The sequence below is a fragment of the Orbilia oligospora genome (assembly GCF_000225545.1).
Source record: "Orbilia oligospora ATCC 24927 unplaced genomic scaffold scaffold00043, whole genome shotgun sequence".
Classification (NCBI taxonomy): Eukaryota; Fungi; Ascomycota; class Orbiliomycetes; order Orbiliales; family Orbiliaceae; genus Orbilia; species Orbilia oligospora.
In genome coordinates, this window is record NW_011645600.1 from 1059426 (window position 1) to 1079459 (window position 20034).

A 20034-nucleotide genomic window follows, 5' to 3' on the forward strand; every position below is an offset into this window, starting at 1 on the left:
CTAAGATCATATCTTTCGGTATTTGAATGTCGTGATCTTTTTCCCATGCGTTTTTAGTAATAAATATTAGAAGATAAATAAATATGAGGGGAAATTAATGCAAAGGCGGAGGATTTAGCAAAACAGGGCAAGAAATGAAGAATAAAAATGATTAAAAAATAGGCGTAAAAGAATAAAAATGTGAACTAAATTTGTTCCCGGTCCCGCCCTCCAAAAATTTCATCTTGCCTTAAAAATCTGCGTTAGATCAGTAAGATTCCACGATTGCTGTTGGATTTAAGCAAGGAAAGCGAAAGCAACAGCGAGAGCCAGGGCCATGACGCTGCCGGGTCGGAACTCGATCCTTCCTGCCAAACCGATGGACGGGGAGGCAGTTGGGGCACCAGTTCGAGTGGACGATCTGGGGGTAGTGGGAGTTGCTGATGTAGTAGCAGCGCTGCTAACAGCAGTATCAGTAGCAGCATCGGCGGCAGCAACAGTGTTAGCAGCGGCGGCACCGGCAGCCACAACAGCAGTACCAGCAGCACCGTTGTTAGCCCAGACAGTGACAGTGCTGTCACCATCACATGGAGGGGATGGAACAGGTATCTGAGTAACAATCTGCTGGCATGGTGGGGTGGCGCATTCGATGGTAGAGGTGACCCAAGCGAGGTCAGTCTGAATAACTGGGAGTGGGGTGGATCCCAAACATGCCTGGCAAGTGCTGAGGCCATCACTTGCGGTCGAGCAGACTTCAGTGGTGACAAGGTTAGTATCATAAGTGCAAGCATTTGGACACATTCCACCGTTGTTGCAAACGTAGGTGGTAACTGGAGGACCAGTGATAGTGGAGATGGAAGTGATGGTAGTCTGTGATGTGACAGTCTCGGTAGCGCTTGGGTTGGGGGTTGGCTCAACAGCAACAATGGCGGCTGTAACGAGGTCACAAGCACCTCCCGGTGGTGACAAAGTAGTGTCGTACCAAAAGTTAATGATGCTGACGGTTTCCCCGCTCAAAGGAGAGGCAACGCACATCTGAGCCATGCCAGTACCAACGAAGGCATCGTTGACCCAGTCGAGGGCATCCAATTCGAAACCCTGCCACTCAGTGGAGATAGAGCCCGCTCCAGGGGGGCTAGATTGGAGGACCCAAGTCTCATAACCAGGATCCTCAATGATGGATGTTTCAGTGAAAGTATACCAGTCAACCCCACCAACGTCAGCAACAAGTTCACCATTAATGACATAGAATTGGATGGCGTCACTCTGGGAAGAGACGACACCAACGGTACCATCTTCATCCGCAAGGCCGATCCACCCCTCATTGTCCTGACGCTTATGGTTTACGTTGGCGGTAGGCAATGATCGACGAGTAAGGCCCTCGGTAATGGTGGTTCCAACTGCAACAACTGAGATAGCGTATGGTCCCATAGTACCGGTAGCAACGCTAGCGGTAGTAGTATCAGCACCAGTAGTCTCAGATGTACCAGCAGTTGTACCAGTTCCACTATTTTTGTGTGTTAGTATGACTCCCCCAAAAAGTTATTTAGCATCTTATGAACTTACGTGACAGTGGCAGCTGGGACGGTAATAATGGTATTGGCAATGAGAGTTGCCGATGTGACCAAAGTAGTTGTTCTAACAAAAGGTTTGATGTCAGCATAAATAGTGATGTTCTGAAGAGTAATGAGCTATTACATACGTATTACTAATGTTAGTAACTGTGGTGTTTGTAATCGACCATGATGTGGGCATAATGGTCGACTCTGATGTCGAAGTTGTAGTGTGGAGGACATCGGTGTAAACCAAGTCAGAAACAGTGGCACCAGAGGTATAAGACCCAGCGGGTCCTCTGGGGCTGCAAGTCAAGGCCTGTCTCTTCTGGAAACGGCCCATAATCGTGGTTGTACCAGCCGTCAAAGTGGATAGCTGGGTTACGGTAGCAACGGTGGTAATTTGGGTTGTGATAACGGTAGCGGTGCTATTGATAACTGTCGACCAGGTTGTAGGGATAGTCGTGGGAACGACCGTATATCCGGGAACCACTAAAAGCCTATTAGCGTTTTAATCGAGCAAAATTTAAAGGAAACTGTAAGACAGTAACACATACCATAAGGGGTTGCTGCGGTGGTGGTGGTAGTCGACCCCGGGCCAGGGCCAACAGTCCAAACAAAAGTACCCATCCCAGTAGTACCGGCGGTAGGATAAATGTACGAAGCAACACCATCAACGCTAAGGAGGCTGTTCTGGACATTACATGGAACAGTAGTGCGTACTATATTTGGGAAAGCCTCTGAAGTGAAAACGGGGGCGTTGCAAGTGCTGGTGACCGCCGTTCCACCTGAAGCGCTCCAGATAAGGGTTGCAGTCGGTGAAGCAGACGCTACTGGCCATGATGCACAGTCTGATCATTGTAAGTTAGCCTAAAGAAGTATTTTTAATCATTGATTTCGCCCCTATCTTACCTGAACCGTTAACATAGCCTGGGAGACCCAGACAAGCCGAATCAGCTGCGTAATAAAAAACGTTTGCGGAGGCCGCCGCCGCCGCGTAGTCGATGGTGAAGCTACACGACATCTTGGGAATATCAAGGTGTAACTTTTTAAAAAATATATTAATAAATAACCTCAATACCTAACAATCGCCTAAGAGAAAGAGAGAGCTACCCTGAGATTTGGGTCAACGAGGTTTGTAAGGATAACGGGAGGAGGGAGTATGTTGGCAAAACGTTGGAGATTTTGGAACTGAGTAGGGCGATAATACGTTTTATAAAGTGCATTGGGCGTCACCCTAGTACTCTTGACCTGGCACAACGGCTCTACGGGGTGATCTTGCGCTCGATTCATACGATCGGTAATAGCTCATACAAATGTGTTGCCACTCTGTTGTATTTCGAGGTCGTAGATTTCCTAATTAGGAAATCATTGACAGGGATCTCGCTACGAAATTCCTCCGTCGGTCATGGTTAGAGAGTTGATCCCGTGATTAGCTCCTATATATAGCGACGAGACCTATATACCTGCTATCGACTTGATGCGGCCACGATTCAACTTACTCAGAGAGAGTAATCTACAGCGTAGATAAGCTCATATATTAATAAACTGAAGCACATTGTGTAGACATCATTGCACGTATATAATTGTTATAGATACGTATACTAGGCTTATATATATACCTACATACTTAAGTATATCATGATATGATGATGCTGTGCATGGTAGATGTAAACATGGGATAGATAGATAAGTTCGCTTTTCAATCATGCCAGATATATTCCCTCAGTTGTTCAATTTTGTTGTACCGTTTACGAAATCATGACTCGAGGGTTATGCATATGTGCCAACTTATTACCCATGGGGCTCAAAAGTTTATCACGAGTGGATCGAATACAAAAAGATATAATGCGTCTATCACCAACGAAAATCGTTTCGATCTAGATTCTACAGTAGTTGTAGGGGTACTGAAGGCTAGTTCTATTAGACACTTAACACGGGGATGTTATATTATGCTCATATCCGATTTTATCAGTGGCCCTCGGATTCTCAGTACAGTGAGCCAACGTCGAAATTAGTTTTAGTCGAGCTAGACCCACGCAGATATGTACATAATGCTTAGCTGTCGATACCGCCTCAACCTAATCCGAATTATCCTACTTTCTAATTGCACTAACCCAACGATATTAGATATTTAGACAGATCTCCTATTATACCTTCTCCCCAACGGTTACTGCATCGGATCATTACCGGACGCAATATCTGCTTGATAATCCTGTTGTCGTGATCACCTATTTATAACTCATTACGCCGACGTCGAGTTTATACCAGCGAAATTTGGACTCAAAGGGCCCATTTATATATTAAGGCCGTTAATTATAGCCTATCAAGAACGTCGATCGGGATCAATCCTAGTCTCTGCTCGCCGCGATAGCTATAGAATCCCAGGACAAGTGTAGTCGACCTAGGTAGGTACATACGTATCTGGGGTTAGGAACCCCTCATCCCTTACAGCTAGAATTCTCCCCACATTCTCGTTAAAAGCCAAAAAGGGTCTCAAGGATTTCCCCGACCTTCAGGCCAGCTACATTAAAACCTTCGACATCCCAGTTGACTTTTTTCGAACTTTCTCCGCCATTTGTCCAAATTCGTGAGCAAGCCTAACCTTGTTGGAATTTTATAGTACCAACACAAAAACCCAAAATTACCCGTAGCCGCGAGAAACCATTGCTCCAACGCGAAAGTTTGCGGTCGATTTTTGAAACAGAATGCCCGTCTACTAGCTGTAATGCCTATGATTGGTCTAGAGGCCTATATATAAAGGTTTTGATGGGGAAATGCCGGAGTTCAACGACTCATTCACGATAATTTCTCCCTCTAATGCTCAATTGTAGATATGGCCACGAGACCAAGCTATACCTCACCCATGCCGTCTCCGCATTCCCTCTCAACGGGCGAAATCCTAGTATTCCAGTCTTTGTTGAGAAATTGCTGCAAGGATTTTCTCCGCAAGAAAGGGTAGAGCGGAACTTTTTCTTCACGAAATGATCTTCTAGACCTTTACTTCGTGATACCTTGCACTTGCAGGCTGTTACTCTAGGCGTCGAGCTAGCTTCAAAGCCACTGATAGATAAAGCTCGATAAGCCTGCTCCGACCGATCATTAAATCGTCCCCGCTTGCCGTCGCTCGCCGTTCCATTGTCTCGTTTTCTGTTCTTCAGCTTGCGTATTCACCCTTTGGAATCGATTTAATTTTGGACCTGATATGTTCTCGTCGTTACTACTTCTCTCTTCGCTTCTTGCGATATCGCAGGCGATACCGCCTCCTCCGATCGATCCATGTGCGCCATATTGCGCCGATGTCTACATGATTTCATGCAGGGCCACGCTTGAGGTCCAAGGCGAAGGTCAGATCGGTCAAATCGCGGAGTATGTGCAGTTAGCGACTTCGCAGACAGTTGAGCGTGTTGCCTTAGGTATGATCTAAGATATTTTTGTCGTCTCCAGATCCACATCGTCTGCAGAGCTAAATGCTGACTTGGATCTATCTATATATAGAGTATCCCGCTATTTTGGAGGGATATGCCGAATCCGCAGCTACAGGAGCCGAAGCATTGAAGCAATTGATCTCCAAGCAGGCTAAAGAATGCCCAAATCAAAAGATTGTCCTAATGGGTTACTCGCAGGGTGCCCAAGTTGTTGGAGATGCCATTAGTGGTGGTGGCTACGGCCAGATGGGAGAGCTCATACCAGGAATGTCAGCTGAACTTATCGACAGAAGTAAGTTTCCCATAGATATAATAGTGTCACGGTTTTTTGATCAATATTAACCATTCTTCTTCCCTCCTCACTAGTTACCGCTGTTGTATTGATGGGAGACCCACGCCATATGGCCTGTGAAGAATATCACCACGGAACTGCTCGCAAGGAGGACGGAGACGGTGTTTTCCCTCGTTCTCCGGAACAAATGGCCATTTTGAATAGCTATAAGAACAAGATTTCTTCTTACTGCAACAGAAAGGATGCCCTTTGTGCGGTCGGTGGGAGAGGAAACTTGGGAGGTCATTACGATACCATTTCTTTGTTTGTTACTCCTGCGAAAGAATGGTTATTGGAAATGATCGATGGCCCTGAGCAGGAGCTACCGGGAGTTCCTGATGAATTAGAAGTCACCCAATAGACGTAAGCAACGATATCGATATCGATATCGATAGCGAACTTGTATATTTTAGATCGAGAAGCCGGTATATATATGTTCAGACATGCTCAGACAGCGCCGGTGTGCCTTAACTTAACCAGCCCGTGGGTCCTGTGTACATATGTAGCTCGCAATACCCCCGCGTTGACGTCTTATTATTAGTATTCTTGGTAATGAGTATTCGAATTTCGGGCATACTTACAAGAATATATTAATACCTTATGATAGGCAAATTATAAATTTACTTTTGACCCCGGACGGCGATATCTCAAATTGCATTGAATGTGTGATTTACAAACCGAATAATTATGTAAACTGCGTTGTGGATGAAAGTCTTGCTTCGGCCAGCACGGGCTAATTAATTCAACGAATGAATACAGAGCACTTATAGGCCGACTTCCCTTTCACCATCCCTGTCATAAAGAGGTGGCGATCCTCTTCACAGCACCCCCTGCACCATGCATGCCCAGAGAAATGTGTTCAATCCTTCAGTTCGAAGCCTGGAACTGAGAGCCTCTATGGCCAATGGCCTAAGACCGCCACTTACAGGCCACTGTCGCAGGACAACACTTCGTTCAAACAAGGCGCTTAGGTTTCAACGTTAGCCTCGCGAGCTTGATCTGTACCCCGCCCTTCTTGAGCTCGCAGCTTACGGCTTCTCACGCGCTCGGGCGAGGTTACGAAATTTAGGGGTTCTTGGATACACGTCTTCTGACCAGCGAAACTATTCTCGCACTGGTATCGATCCCGGAATCGCACTGCGAGTCTTCTTATTCTTCTTACCGGGACCCATATATCCTATAAATCGTTGTCGTCGAAGCTTCCAGTTTGCATGTTTACCTGGGAGCTATAGAGTGCCTGAGCTTATTAACTGCAGAGCCATTTACCAACCGATCCCGGCTTAGTTTGGTTGCAGCCAGAGAAACCCGATATACGCGACCAACAGATAGAAAGAGTCGCTTTCAAATACCAGAAATCTAACCACAAGATCGATAAAACCCAATCCACCATCATTTGAAGGGAAGAAATGGTGAAAGTTTTAATTGAATCCAACGTTTGGCGGGAGGATAGTGGAAGCATACATGGTGGGTATGAAGATTTGGGCGGCGAGTTTGACGACGTAGCAAGCGACTCTATTACAGCATCTACTCTTAATCACGAGAGCGACGTAAGAGATTAATAATTCTGATATGGAGTTTTGTTTAATAACCATATTGTGGATGGTGGAAATGGCTGACCGAGACATTATTCGTAACGGTTTAGGATACCATTATCTTGCTTATCGGACAAACTGGAACCGGGAAGACCTCTTTTATATACAATGCCACTGGAAACCCTAATGCCAAAATTGGCGAAGAGCTAGAGTCAGGTATGCAAAAGCTTCCATGAGAGTAAAAAAGATAAAAAAAAAAAGCTAACTTCACCCAGAAACCAGCGAAATAAGTCAATACGACCTCTTCGTCGACGGTCACCGTGTAGTCTTAGTCGACACCCCAGGCTTCGACGACACTGAAATCCCAGACGCAGACATCTTCCGAAATCTAGCAGAATGGCTCGCAAAATCCTACAAACAAGGAAAACTCATCGCCGGAATTATCTATTTCCAAAGAATCACAGATAACAGGCTTTCCAAGAATGCGAAACGGAATATCTTCACTTTTAAGGATATATGCGGAGAAGGGTTTATGGAGAATGTTATGCTTTTGAGTACACTTTGGGCAAGAGATGGAGCCGAGAGGGAAAAACAGGCACGAAGAGAGGATAAATATAAAGAGAATGGTGATTATTGGAAGTCAATGCTTGATCAGGGTGCTAAGACGGACCGTTACCGTCATTATGACCCGCACGAATTCGGCGACGCTCAGAGACGGGCCCACGAGATAATCTCAAAGATTTTGGATAATCAACCACAGACAACTAGAATCCAACAGGAAATGGTGGACGAAGAGAGGAAGGCGCATGAAACAACTGCTGGTATACATCTGGTTAGTGAAATCGACAGGCTCCAGGAGAAGTTTGACCGGTTGATCCACGATTTGGAGGAAAAGGCGAATAAAAGCGAGAGGGACAGAGAACAGTATAAGGCGAAGCTAGATGATTTGCAGAAACAGGCTAGGGAGGCGGAAACACAAAGTCAGAAGCTTCACGGGACGTATAAAGCTACAGTTGCAGCGGCTATTGGGGCTGTTGTAGTGTCCGTTGCGGCGGTCGCAGCCGCGGCTTTGAGTTCATCTTAGCGACCTCCTTCAACGAAACTCTACTTATCGTTTGGGTTGGTCTGGATGCTAGATACGAGACTAGTCTGGATGCAGGACTGGTTCGAGCTCATGTCTGAGTTATTCCTATAACCAGTCAGTATTATATAATTTGTGTATACATAACCTAGTATTGGGTAGTTAGGTAGTCTTCTAGTATCCATTAGGTCCGAATTCGACCAAAACGGAAAAAAATCAAGAATTCGAAGCTATATAAGCAGTCGCAGAAATATTTTACTCTAGATCAAATACCAGAATACTTCGAATTCTATATGTTAACCTCTGAATGGAACCCTCGTAACGTAACTATAAAATTAAGAGGCTAGATATGAACAAGACAAAACGGAACCTACAATTACATGACAATCGAGTAGTACAATCACAAATCACAGCTGCAGGAGATCCCTCATCCAGGTTTTACCCTAAAGATCTAACCCGGTGAGGATATCGGGAACTCTAGAACCACAATTGACGTCATAGCATATGATTGTCTTGAGGCCAAAAATAACACAGGAAACCATGGTTATGATGTGTTAAAGCGATATGGAACTTGCACCCCCAAAGAATTCACATGTTGAACAAAGAAACTTATAAGATAGCCATATCACCCCTGTTTCTTATTAAATTCCCTTTCTTTTCCCTTTACTATGTCCAATTCGAATATTCTTCATCAAATTCATTCCATTTTGCAGACCGATCCCATATCCAATTCAATACGTTTAGTGACTGGTCTAGTCGACAGTTCTGAATCAACAACGTTTTCAGAGCAGCGACAACCTCAACACATCCGCCGTCGATCACCAACGTCATATTTCAAAGCCGGCGCCGGCGCAGCGCCCTGTGATATATCGCTTCCATTATAAACTATAAGTCTATTGCTATTAAACCCACTCGAATAAGAAAGAAAGAACAAAGGAAAAGTTAGGAGCAATGTCGACGACAGAAGACGCCGACCCAGTCTCTACTCACGCCTCCAGTATTATCCCTCTCCCAGCCACATCTCCTGCCCAAAAATATGGTTCTGCGAATGCTCCAAGCGACAGTCATGCTTTAGCGGCCGCTGACCAAGATGTCAAAGGCGCTGCACAGTTCGATCATGATCACAAAGAGGTCAAGGATTTGGGGTGGAATGATCCTACTGACCAGATTCCCAAGCCGTTGGTTGGGGGGTTGTCGAATGATGTATGCATTTCCAAATCTTTTCTCCTTTTTTCGTATGAGTTGAAAGATGGCTAACAACGGTAATATATTGTAGGATCTATGGACATTGATTCGAAGATTCAATAAGGTTGGAGCCAGCTCTATTGACTTTTATTATGGCGCAGAGGGGGCTAAAGTTTTATGTTTTCTTTAGCAAATATATCATGTCAAAGCAATGCCACGGGCTCCGCCGGGCGGACTTGATCTTAATATTGCAGATGACGACGAGTTCTCGCCGGATAAATTTCGTTCGACATTGGAAAGACTTTATATGACTGTTGTAAGTATTGAAGCCTCATTAATTTAAAATATTTCTACAGAGGTCTTACTAGATAAATCATAGATCGTTGGCGTCATCGCCGGGTCCAAGCACATTGCAAGACTGAGATCCTGGAACGAAAGAAAACGAACGGGAGCCTTCTGTGCGGTGTATTTCCTTGCATGGTTGTTAGATCTAGTGGTGCCTCTCCTCGTCGGATTCTTGATAACCTTGATCGCATTTCCGGAGTCCCGACGGTACTTGTTCCCACCAACACCACTGGCATTGGTCGATGCATCAACAGGTAAATTACAGGAGCCGCCGGCTGGAGTTCTAGCTTCGAAAGGGTCCCTCACGGGAGCCCCGGAAAAGCATGAAGGTGAAGCTGTAGAACAGGAGGCCAGTAATTTCGTCAGCAGTATTGCAGCGATTGGTATCAACAGTGCTACTGGGCAGCATCCTGAAAATCCAAAGCAGGATGAAGAAGGGACTATTGATACCAAGGTCCCTGACCCTTCCAGTGTAGCAATTAAAGCCACAGAGGCTAAAGACAAAGCTGCTGGCGGGACGGGCAAGAAACATGACAAGACAAAGGAGCCGATGCAAAATGCAATGTGGTCGAAGATGAGACCAGTAATGCATGGTATTGAGAGTATATCGGATACATGGGAGCGATTTGGAAAGTATGTTTATCTAGATTCAATCTACATCTCGGTATCTCAAGCCGGAAGATGCTAATAGCCTACACCGACAGTGCACTGTCTCCAACACCACCATTCCCACAAAATGCACCACGGACTCGATTAGCTGCAATTCTAGTCCCAGTACTGCTGGGGTCCCTTTTTGTAAACTCATACATGATCATTAAAGGCACTGGCTTTGGATTTGGATTTACGTTCTTCGGTCAACCGGTCATTGATCGTGGTGTCAAACTTCTTAACAGGAAGTTCCCACATTGGCAGAAACTCCTCGAACTCCGCAAGTATGTTATTAAACCTTACTTGCTATCTCTTACATCTTTTATTGTAATTTTTTTCTAAACAGACGCAGTACAATTCTCAAAGGTATCCCCACGAACGCCCAACTCGCTATTACGCTCCTTCGAATTGGCGAAGCCAACAAAGCTCCTATCCCACCTCCACCACGTTCCGACTCCGCACCATCTTCAGGTGCCATAACTCCTCACTCCGAATATGATCACGCAGAACTCTCCGAGGGCCTAGATGCCACGCAGGAAGAACTTGCACGAGCAATCCGTCCTTCGACCCCACCACATGTAACCAAACCAGCAGCCGAGAAACCCGAGAAGAAGAAAACTTCCTCAAAAGTTCTAGGATTTTTTAAGTCTACCACAAAAACTGGGGTTGCTACGGCTCTCAGCACGGATAAGATTAAAGCACAAGTCGGCAGTGAACATGCTAAACAGCGGTTAGGCATTCTACCTAAGGAAAAGGAGATCCCACCCATGGGGCCCGTAGACTTTCCGGCAAGAATGCACGGAAAGAAAGGATCGATATATATCACCACCTCTGCGGTAACTCCGTGCGTTTCTTTTGCGTTCAAATCCAAGAGCGATCAGGTCAAGGAAATCATGTCCTCAGACAACGGGGAGAAACAAACAGTAGCAACTACTAGTGGAGAAGCATTAGAAGGTCCAGACCTTAAGCCGGTTTGGACTGTAGCTATAAATGAGATTAAGGAAGTTAGAAAATTGGGGGGGTTGGGATGGAAAGGCAAGTTGATCGTCGGATGGGCATTGGAAAAGACGGTGACGGATGGATTGGAAATTATTGATCGGAGGGGGAATAAATATGTGGCTACCGCTATTACGTTGAGAGAGGAACTGTTCAATCGGTTGGTTAGTATGGGAAGACAGAAGTGGGAGTCCTGGTGAATTATTCTTATGGGGAACTATCGTCCTGTTTATGAGGCTATGGTTTAATTTTCTTAGTTACCTACTTTCATTGGATTCCACTGCAAGTATGCATTGGAGACGCTCACTTATTGTCTTACGTAGTGGGCTTCAGGCATACATTTGTATAGGAATTGGGGAATCAAAAGTTACTTTAAAAATCATTATAATCCCGTCTACATGAATTAGTCCGATTACTTTTTAACCCGAATGAGATATATCTTAGCCTCGCGAATCATTCAAGTTTGTGCAATAGCCATCCATCGAAATGACAACACATTCCCATCCGATCTCGATTCTCATGAAGCTTTTCCTGCCATGTGTATCGCGATCGACGATCTCGATCCCGATCGATATCTGCAACATGGACAACCCGATTCGGTTTGGAGAACAAAGACGTCATGGGACTAACTATCCGAGCCGACCACAGGAGTAAATTTTAATTAAGCTTAAAAGTTCGAAAGTCAAATCATTGATAATGATATTCTTTCTTCACTATCGTTAATATTAAAAAAGATTGTGGTATACGGTATGTAAGTAGAAGTCTGATACTCTGGCTCTATGACAGATTATATTCAAAGCTTATTAAACTAACCTATAAAGTATCACAGTACTCCATGGCTCCCAAGAAAGTCCTCGTGGTCGGTGCCGGTGCGGCAGGCATGTCCTGCGCCCACCACCTGTCCAACCACCCTGACCTCTTCGAAGTCACAGTTCTAGAATCCACTTCCTCCTGTGGTGGTCAAGCTTTCTCAATCCCTCTCGATGAGAGTCGACACGGTGCCTCATGGTTAAACCAAGGGGTCCAAGGCGGCTCCCACATCTTTCGTCATACATTCTCCATGTTCCGCTCACAAGGCTACGACGTTCACCCCGTAAATCTACAAATATCATTCGGCAAGGGTCGTCACTTTTGGACCAACGTATTCCCCACCGTATTCCACGAAGAACACGAAAAGGATATTAAAAAATTTAGAAATGTGTTAAAAATAATCAAATGGTTCAGTTTGATGTTTGTCTTCATACCGATTAAAGTATTACTCAAGTTGTTTGGGTTTTCGAAGGAGTTTGGGGAATATATGATAATGCCTTCACTTGCTTTATTCTTGGGAACGGGGAATGCAACGCCAGAGGTTAATAGTGTTATCCTCGAGAGGTTGTATGGGAGTCCCACCGTGGGGATGTGGTATGACCCCGAGACGGCGGATAAGAGTAAAAAGAAGGAAGGGGTTTTGTCAGGGAATAATCCGGATATGGTTGTATTCCCGAACTTATCTGAGTTCTATGAAACGTGGAGGAAGAGTTTGGTGGGGAGAAGGGTGGATGTAAGGTTGAATACTGAGGTTGTGAGGGTACTTGAACGAGGGAAAAAAGGTGTCAAGGTTCTTGTGAGAAAGAAAGAAGGCAAATCTAGTATGGGCGGGGAAGAGACGGTGGAGGAATATGACGAACTGGTATTTGCTTGTCTGGCTGATACTGCGAAACGAATACTTGGGAAGCAGGCGACATGGAGGGAAAGGTTTATCCTAGGAAATACGAAATGGAGTGATGATGTTACGGTCACCCATTGGGACTCAAATTACATGGAGAAACATTATACAAACCATTTCGATGAAGAGCAGGTAACTACAGCCAGCAAGACGGGGAGAGACGATTCAGTCCGTATCGCTCAAGGGAAGGAGTTTTCACCTATGTATTATATCAAACCATATGATCAAGAGCCAGACAAGTTGGAAATGATAAGTATCCCCCTTCCATACAAAATTCTAGGTTTTCAAGCAAGCTAACGTTGTCGTCCCCTGTTCACGCCTTCAATTGCTCCGCCTATCAGTATCAATTCCCCAAACGTCCAAATTCGGTAAACCCATCCCTCGCTGTTCCTACAACTCCATTTGAGCGTCATGTGTTCCAAACGATCTACCTGAACAAAGCACGAGACTCTCATCTGTGGGAAAAAGATACCATTGACCCCTCGAAAGTCATTCAAGAAAACTGGTGGCATCAGTTATGTCATTCGTGGACGCACTATATATTCGTCGTTCCATGGTTATGGATGATCAACAATTCCAAACATACGAGATACTGTGGAAGCTGGACCTTGGTGAATGCACATGAAGTCGCTGTTATTAGTGGAGTTGCAGCGGCATGGAGTTTGGGGGCTGAATATCCGGAGGAAGTTGAGAGGGAGGATAAAGGGGGTAGGTGGGAAGGATTTGCAGTGTTATGCTTTAGGTTGTATGCATTGTTGGGTTATGGAAGGTTGTATAAGAAGAGGGAGGGAGTCAAGAAGTTTCCAATCTTGTGATAAGAGGGGGGAGGGGGGAGGGGGGTTTAGTAGCCTTTTGGGAATAATGTTATCACTCGTAGTCAGTGAATTTATAACCCGTCTTGGAGAAGTTATCCAGAGATCTCAGCCAAAATACCACATGAGTTTTGAGTTGCGCACCAGTCACCTCGAGCTCGAGGCATGTGCACATATGCGATATTTATTCTTACAAAGCAGATGAATTCATGAATTTGATTAAATTCCGCAAGACACTAAGAATAAAGATAACCCCGAAACAGATGGAGCCGCCAGGTAATAGTGTAAGTGTACTAGAATTTCTCCAGATTATTAGGTTATGCTGCAGTCCGAGCTTCCTTTAGAGAGCCCGGCTGAGCCGAACTCGAGCTCGAGTAGCATCAGGCTCTAAATATTACTTCTCGTACGATATATTAGACACCTTGAACTTCCCGTTAACGTTAGTTCTAAATTATAAGGACTCGAATACTCCATAGTAATCTTGCTCATGTAAAACAGTGTTCAGATTATATACCAAGTATCCATCAAAGAACGGTCTTTAAAAGCTTGATTGCCGCACTTTTGCTGCATATGCAGCTAGTCACCCGGGTAAAAGCGAGAAGTTCAATCATAGTGATAGGTTATAAATATAGCCAAGAGCATAAACGAAACGAAAATTTGAGGCCTTGCTTATAGCCATGCGCTATATATGTACTTGAGTGGAGTCGTGATCCCTTCGGTACCTAAGCCCAGACATGGCGGACCCGACTGTGTAAACATCCCACTTTGTGTTGATAATGGTCGTACGAGGTTGATATACGATTCAACTTCGCCATCATCTCTTTGACACTCTAGTGAGAGCTAGCCAGTGGATATCGCTGGATAAACCCACGAGCTTCAGATTCTCTACATCTGACATCTCTCGATCAACTGATTTCTTATGATTCAAATCATGGATTTGTGGGAAGCCTTGGTACCGTGGAGGCTCGCTTTCTACGTTAAGCCAAGCGGGCGAATGCTAGCTCCCTAACCAGCCTAGAAATTCAACCTTCAGCCGGACCACAGGCTTATGACTTGTCAAGACCTCAATTGTGAGAATCCGTTGCTATTTTGTCGGTAAACGAACCCATCCTTGTGGCTCCTGCATGAAAATGTTCCCGTCAGGTATGCACACCGAGATCCCGATATCGATAACAAATACCTCCAGCTAATATTAGGCATTCTGTGCTCTCCCGCCATAATCATTGCGTACCTGTTGGTGTCACAAAAAGGACCTCCTAGCGGTTACAAACCTGTTAGATCCCGTCGGGATGACAGCTTCACAAACGAACAAGAAACCAAGTCGCATTGACCAACCGTATGCAAACCCAGCTGACAGTTTAAGTCTTGTTTACGTTGGCCCAAATAATTATCATCATTCGGGTTTGTTTTGTCAGTTAGTTTGGTTCCTGGATTACGAGTTCTTGGAAATCACGATCCAAAAATTGTAATCACAAGAATGCTTAAAATAAAACATGAATCCAGTCTGGCAAGAATCACCTTTGCAGGTCCGTATTTCCTGGATTCACAATCCTTGCGACTAGGGCGCAGCAAGCAGCACAAACCCTCTATGTCCGACAAGCATGAAATATCTATACTTCAGCCGCCCTTCCTTCAACAGGTTCAAAGCTAGCAAACCTTTTGGTCAAGCAGGACAGTTACTCCAGATGCAGCAAATACAGCTAGGATTGCCTTGGCTCCCGCAGCATCATTGGCCGCTTACCGAATCTACCTCGCACCTAAGGATTTTGCAAGGATTAATTTGATATTTTGGGACGCCAGTTTTTCGACTATTCCAGATATGGATGACTGGTCCTTTTTCAAACTCAGCCCCATAGAGGATGGGAAAAGTGGATGGGCAAAACCCGAGCGAGCTGGAAACCGACAGAGGGTTGAAACTCGGAACTGTAATGGGTTCCCCTCATAGCGGCAGACGCTTCGTACCACGCGCGAGGCTCTCAAATAGTTCGATGAGGCTCGTTGATATTGGCTAGGATATATATAAGCAACATGGCAAGGTTCCTTAGTTTGGACCGTCTTACATTTCCCCCTTCTCCCTTGCAGTCTTACGGTCTTACACTTGGGTACTTTTTTCTGTTCTTATAATACCCTTGGCTCACTGTGCTTTCTTCGCTCTTTTCTTTGTCTACTACGGGTATTTTTCTGTTGGGAGTTTCTGGGTACACTATAGTGGGGTTGCACCTGTCTTGAATTTTTCGGCTTTCGGATAATATAGAAACGAAACGTATACGACGATAACAGCGAACAAAGAAATAAGGATGTTGGGGAAAGCTACAGCAGCTCTGCTGAGCTTAGGGACAATAGTACATGCGGTAGCTGTACCCCAGGATAATGCATCAGCAACGGCTTCTGCGAGAGTACCAAACGCAACATCAGGGCCAGGACGTTATGTCCCATCGGCGGCTGACCTTGAGAGCGGTTGCGCCAACATTGGTCGTGTTGCAGCATCGTTTGTGAGAACTTCGAACGCACAAAGTTGGTATTTGTTTCCCTTTTGAGTTGAATTGAATTGTTCGGGGTCTATTATCGTTGTCGATAATTAGATTTTCGTTCAAATTCCGTAATAGAGCTATGTTAACGAGATGTTTTTTTTGTCTCTTGATAGCTGCAACTTCGTTCCAGATTGATTCCAAAATCGCATACGACTGTCTGGCGTCCATACCGCTAGAGCAAGCACCGGCTCTTGAGTTCTTGACTGAACTTTCGAAATTTGTTCAATTTCAGAGTACAATAGCATATCTGGCGCGACCGCCCCCAAACTCTGGGCAGGATCCTATGGATATTGTTGGTGGAATTACGGATATATATACTAGTGTGGAATCCGGCTCTATTACATCTTGGAACGAACTTGAAACGCGAGTTGATGCATTGCTTAGCGGATGCCATGAGGGACATTTATATGTCGCCTGGCCGCTTCCTTCGCTTATCAATTTTCGGGCGCCGTTTAGTTTGATGGATTTAAGTCCTGATGGGAAACAGGCGTCTCGAGTTTTTGTAGCGGATGATGTTCGGGCGAGCAATTCTCGGTTCCAACCGTCTGCAATTACTCAAATTGATGGCGAAGATGTGGTTACCGCTATCGAACGGTTGACTTACTACGAATCTTCGCAGTCGCCGGACACTCGGTGGAATGCGGCCTTCCAGTCGCAGAACCCGCCGAAGTTGGGGTCCTTTTATGTTAGAACCCGGTACCCCGGTGCAAATACTTTTACATTGACATTCCAGAATGGAACGACAACCGAGTATAGATATACTGCTGTTGCGCTTCACCAACCCGGATCGAATGTTTGGAGTGTTTTGACGAGCGGGCAAGCCATTTGGGATAGGATTATTAACGTTGACCCAAATGCGCGTGGGGGTGGAGGATCGGGTGCCAGCAAATTGAGGGTTAGAGCTTTGGAGGACCTTAGGAAGAGGAGATTGAACAATGACCAACTTGATGAGACCATTCGTCGACTTGAGAAGCGTCAGTCGGGAAGCAATACCATACCCCCACCATCACAGTTGGTGAGGTACAATGCCACCTTCCCGGACACACCTCGTGTAAGACCATACATCCAGGATATCAACCAAGTCGTTGGTGGATACTTCATGGCGGACTATGCTGGTGACGACAGCCGGACTGCTATTATAGATATCACTGGATTCGCACCTGATGACCCGAACGGTCAATTTCCAACTCAGGCTGTCCAAGCCGCCGTCGAGCTTTTCCTTGAGGAAGCTCAACGTCGGGGTATGGAACAGCTCATTATTGACGTTCGTGGTAACGGTGGTGGTTTTGTCAATATGGGTTACGATCTTTACAAGCAATTGTTCCCAGGTTCTGACCCATACTCTGGAACCCGCATTCGTTATCATCCGGCATCTCTTAGAATCGCACAGGCCTTTACTGAACTCGTTAATCAGGATGTTATCGATACCCTCACGCGCGCTATTGGCGGTGGTATGGGCGAGAATCTGACCGTCTCTCAAATCAATGCGTACCAAGTCGCCGCATATGCATCTCTCAGCGGTCTTGATCAGTTCTTCAACCTAGATGAGGATGGCAGGAGATTCAGTTCTTTTAATGACTTCTTCGGTCCTGCAAATGTCTACAACGATCAATTCACAAATATCCTTACATACGACCTTAACAACATGCTCGCCGTCGGAGATCTAAGTTATGATGTCACGGGCTACGGCGACCGCGCTTCATACAGAACCCGACCACCACCATTTAGGCCTGAAAACATCATTCTAGTCACCGATGGTGTTTGCGCTTCCACTTGTGGTATCTTCGCTGAATTCCTACGAAACCAACAGCGCGTTCGCACGGTCGTCGTAGGAGGACGTCCAAACGGAGAGCCTTCGGCCGCGGTTGGTGGGACTCGAGGTACCCAAGTCATCCAACATACAGCTCACTTGCTCAATTTCGTCCAAATCGTCGAGAATAACTTTACTCCTCGCGATAACGCCGAAAGACAGGAGTGGGATCGTATCTTTCCCAGACCGTTTAGACTCAACGTTGCGGAGGCAGCTGTGAACTGGAAGGATAACATTCGAAGAGCGGATCCTACCTCGACGCCGTTGCAATTTTACCTTGAAGCCGCGGATTGCAGGTTATATTATACTCCTCGATCCTTGACCTTTTCGCACGAATTGTGGGCCCAGGTTGATAGGCTTGCTTGGGGAAATGAGACGGATTGTGCTGTGGGGAGCATCAAGAATGCGACGGTTGTGACTGGGGATTCTAACGGGGTCCCTATTTCCATTGGATCTACTGGTGATACTGGCTTCAACAGCGGGTTTGGGGATACACCGCTGTTTACTGGTGATAGGATTATTGATACTGCGAAAGTTATTTGGTATGGAGTCAGGAACTCGTTGGGGGCTTCTGGAGGACGGAGAGGATATTAGCTTCTCGATTGGCGACATTATTTACGAGCGAATCTTTTCTTCATGACATCTATTGACATTTCATGCAGACGAATAGTTAGCGGTTATAGCTTGAGCGGATGATTTTTCATGTGATTGGTTGTATATACTAGTGTCATTTCTTCAACGGTGTTTCTATGGCGTTATATCATTCTTACCGTCATATTTCCCTTTATGCATGTTTTCGTTGTTCCTTCCTTTTGGGGGGGTAGATACATCTACATGATGTATTCGATATCCCGCAGCGGGTCAAAAAACATAATACATTCGAGTTTTTAAGACTTACGTATATCCCTCATCTACCGTCCGTTTCATATGCGTATTAGATTTGTCAAACAGGAGACAATCCGAATTTTGAACCTATGGCAAATAAAATAAAAAACCTTCATGACCACCGCCAACTGACGTTTGCAAACTTAGTCCCCAGGATTCGGCCTGTTTGCCGTCGAGAAACTGACGACAAACCAACCGTCATGACCATTCTGAACTAAGATGAGACGAGGGAGAAGGAAGATCGGGTCAGCCCTGGTTGACGAGATGACCTGAATGGCCTGAAATATATGCTGTGCGACCATTAATGATGCTGATGAATCCGACCGACTGCGGTTTGAGAAGGATAGGAACCTATCGATGGAATTTTGTTTTAGAATTTCTGTTTGACCTTTTGGTAAGGCAGCTGGATCTCGCCTGTGATCACAAGCCGGTGCGACCCAATCGAATGCAAAAAAACAAGGCCTTGCAAGGTAAATGGTTAGCATGGGGCCTGCAGTTGCTGAGCGGGAGGAACACCGAGATGAAAAAAAAAATTTTTTACTTCCATTCAGCACCCCGCATTTTTGTGTTCGAAGTTCGAGAAGTTTATACTTATGCATGGGTTTGGGTCGGCGTCTAGGAACCAAGACTGGTGCTTTCGGAGCTAATTTAAGAGCTCTGGAGCTTCAAACGGCTGGTGATCAGTTTCTCCGTTGCAGAAACCATAGTACTGGGGAGGTACTTCCGATGCCGACTAGCTTGTCAAAGATGGCCAACGGCGGCCAATACTTTACCCCGGCCATGCCGTAGAGGGTACCTGCCGACCCGGTACCCCCCGGCTCTATGGAGTAGTCGTCCCAAGTTTTCTTGAGACCTTGGACGTTGTCTTGTCCCAAGGTTCGGCCGTTCCTGTCTTCGGCTCGTGATAGACATGAGAATCAGCTCGTCGGGGTTAGCTAGCTCACCAGAGTTATCGATGAATCAAAGTTTTTCGATAGCCTGAGGGTATATTATACGATCTCCTCAAATAAAGCAGCTTGATTTCCGTCGAGCCGCCTGGTCCTCCGGCCGGGTTTTGGGAGGAACTTTGCTGCCTTCTGGGGAAGCTGCCTCCCTAATTTCTCCACAGCATGCATGGCTTGGTTCACTACACTGGTTGGTATAGTATACCCCGGTTTGTTCGATCGGTATTGAGTTAATGGCATGGGAAAAAAGTTGTCAGGGAAGTAAC

At 45.6% G+C, this 20034-nt stretch overlaps 6 protein-coding genes across 6 annotated transcripts; 5 read left to right on the forward strand and 1 right to left on the reverse strand.

Moving 5' to 3' along the window:
• Positions 1 to 276: 276 nt before the first annotated feature.
• Positions 277 to 2556, reverse strand: AOL_s00043g326 (uncharacterized protein; the record flags this gene model as incomplete). The annotated part of the gene is made up of 5 exons (XM_011120812.1): positions 277 to 1486; positions 1546 to 1617; positions 1682 to 2024; positions 2090 to 2383; positions 2445 to 2556. The coding sequence occupies 5 exons, from the start codon at positions 2554 to 2556 to the stop codon at positions 277 to 279; spliced, it is 2031 nt and encodes a 676-aa protein (XP_011119114.1).
• A 2181-nt stretch (positions 2557 to 4737) lies between these two features.
• Positions 4738 to 5652, forward strand: AOL_s00043g327 (uncharacterized protein; the record flags this gene model as incomplete). Its single annotated transcript, XM_011120813.1, has 3 exons — positions 4738 to 4948; positions 5031 to 5252; positions 5327 to 5652. 3 exons carry the CDS (start codon positions 4738 to 4740, stop codon positions 5650 to 5652), a joined length of 759 nt encoding a protein of 252 aa, XP_011119115.1.
• A 1045-nt stretch (positions 5653 to 6697) lies between these two features.
• On the forward strand, positions 6698 to 7907 carry AOL_s00043g328 (uncharacterized protein; the record flags this gene model as incomplete). The annotated part of the gene is made up of 3 exons (XM_011120814.1): positions 6698 to 6838; positions 6934 to 7039; positions 7099 to 7907. The coding sequence occupies 3 exons, from the start codon at positions 6698 to 6700 to the stop codon at positions 7905 to 7907; spliced, it is 1056 nt and encodes a 351-aa protein (XP_011119116.1).
• Positions 7908 to 8855: 948 nt separating this feature from the next.
• AOL_s00043g329 (uncharacterized protein) lies at positions 8856 to 11278 on the forward strand (the record flags this gene model as incomplete). The annotated part of the gene is made up of 6 exons (XM_011120815.1): positions 8856 to 9107; positions 9181 to 9213; positions 9280 to 9405; positions 9469 to 10067; positions 10139 to 10366; positions 10429 to 11278. The coding sequence occupies 6 exons, from the start codon at positions 8856 to 8858 to the stop codon at positions 11276 to 11278; spliced, it is 2088 nt and encodes a 695-aa protein (XP_011119117.1).
• A 635-nt stretch (positions 11279 to 11913) lies between these two features.
• Positions 11914 to 13601, forward strand: AOL_s00043g330 (uncharacterized protein; the record flags this gene model as incomplete). The annotated part of the gene is made up of 2 exons (XM_011120816.1): positions 11914 to 12989; positions 13067 to 13601. The coding sequence occupies 2 exons, from the start codon at positions 11914 to 11916 to the stop codon at positions 13599 to 13601; spliced, it is 1611 nt and encodes a 536-aa protein (XP_011119118.1).
• A 2294-nt stretch (positions 13602 to 15895) lies between these two features.
• Positions 15896 to 18533, forward strand: AOL_s00043g331 (uncharacterized protein; the record flags this gene model as incomplete). Its single annotated transcript, XM_011120817.1, has 2 exons — positions 15896 to 16112; positions 16243 to 18533. 2 exons carry the CDS (start codon positions 15896 to 15898, stop codon positions 18531 to 18533), a joined length of 2508 nt encoding a protein of 835 aa, XP_011119119.1.
• Between the last annotated feature and the right edge of the window lie 1501 nt (positions 18534 to 20034).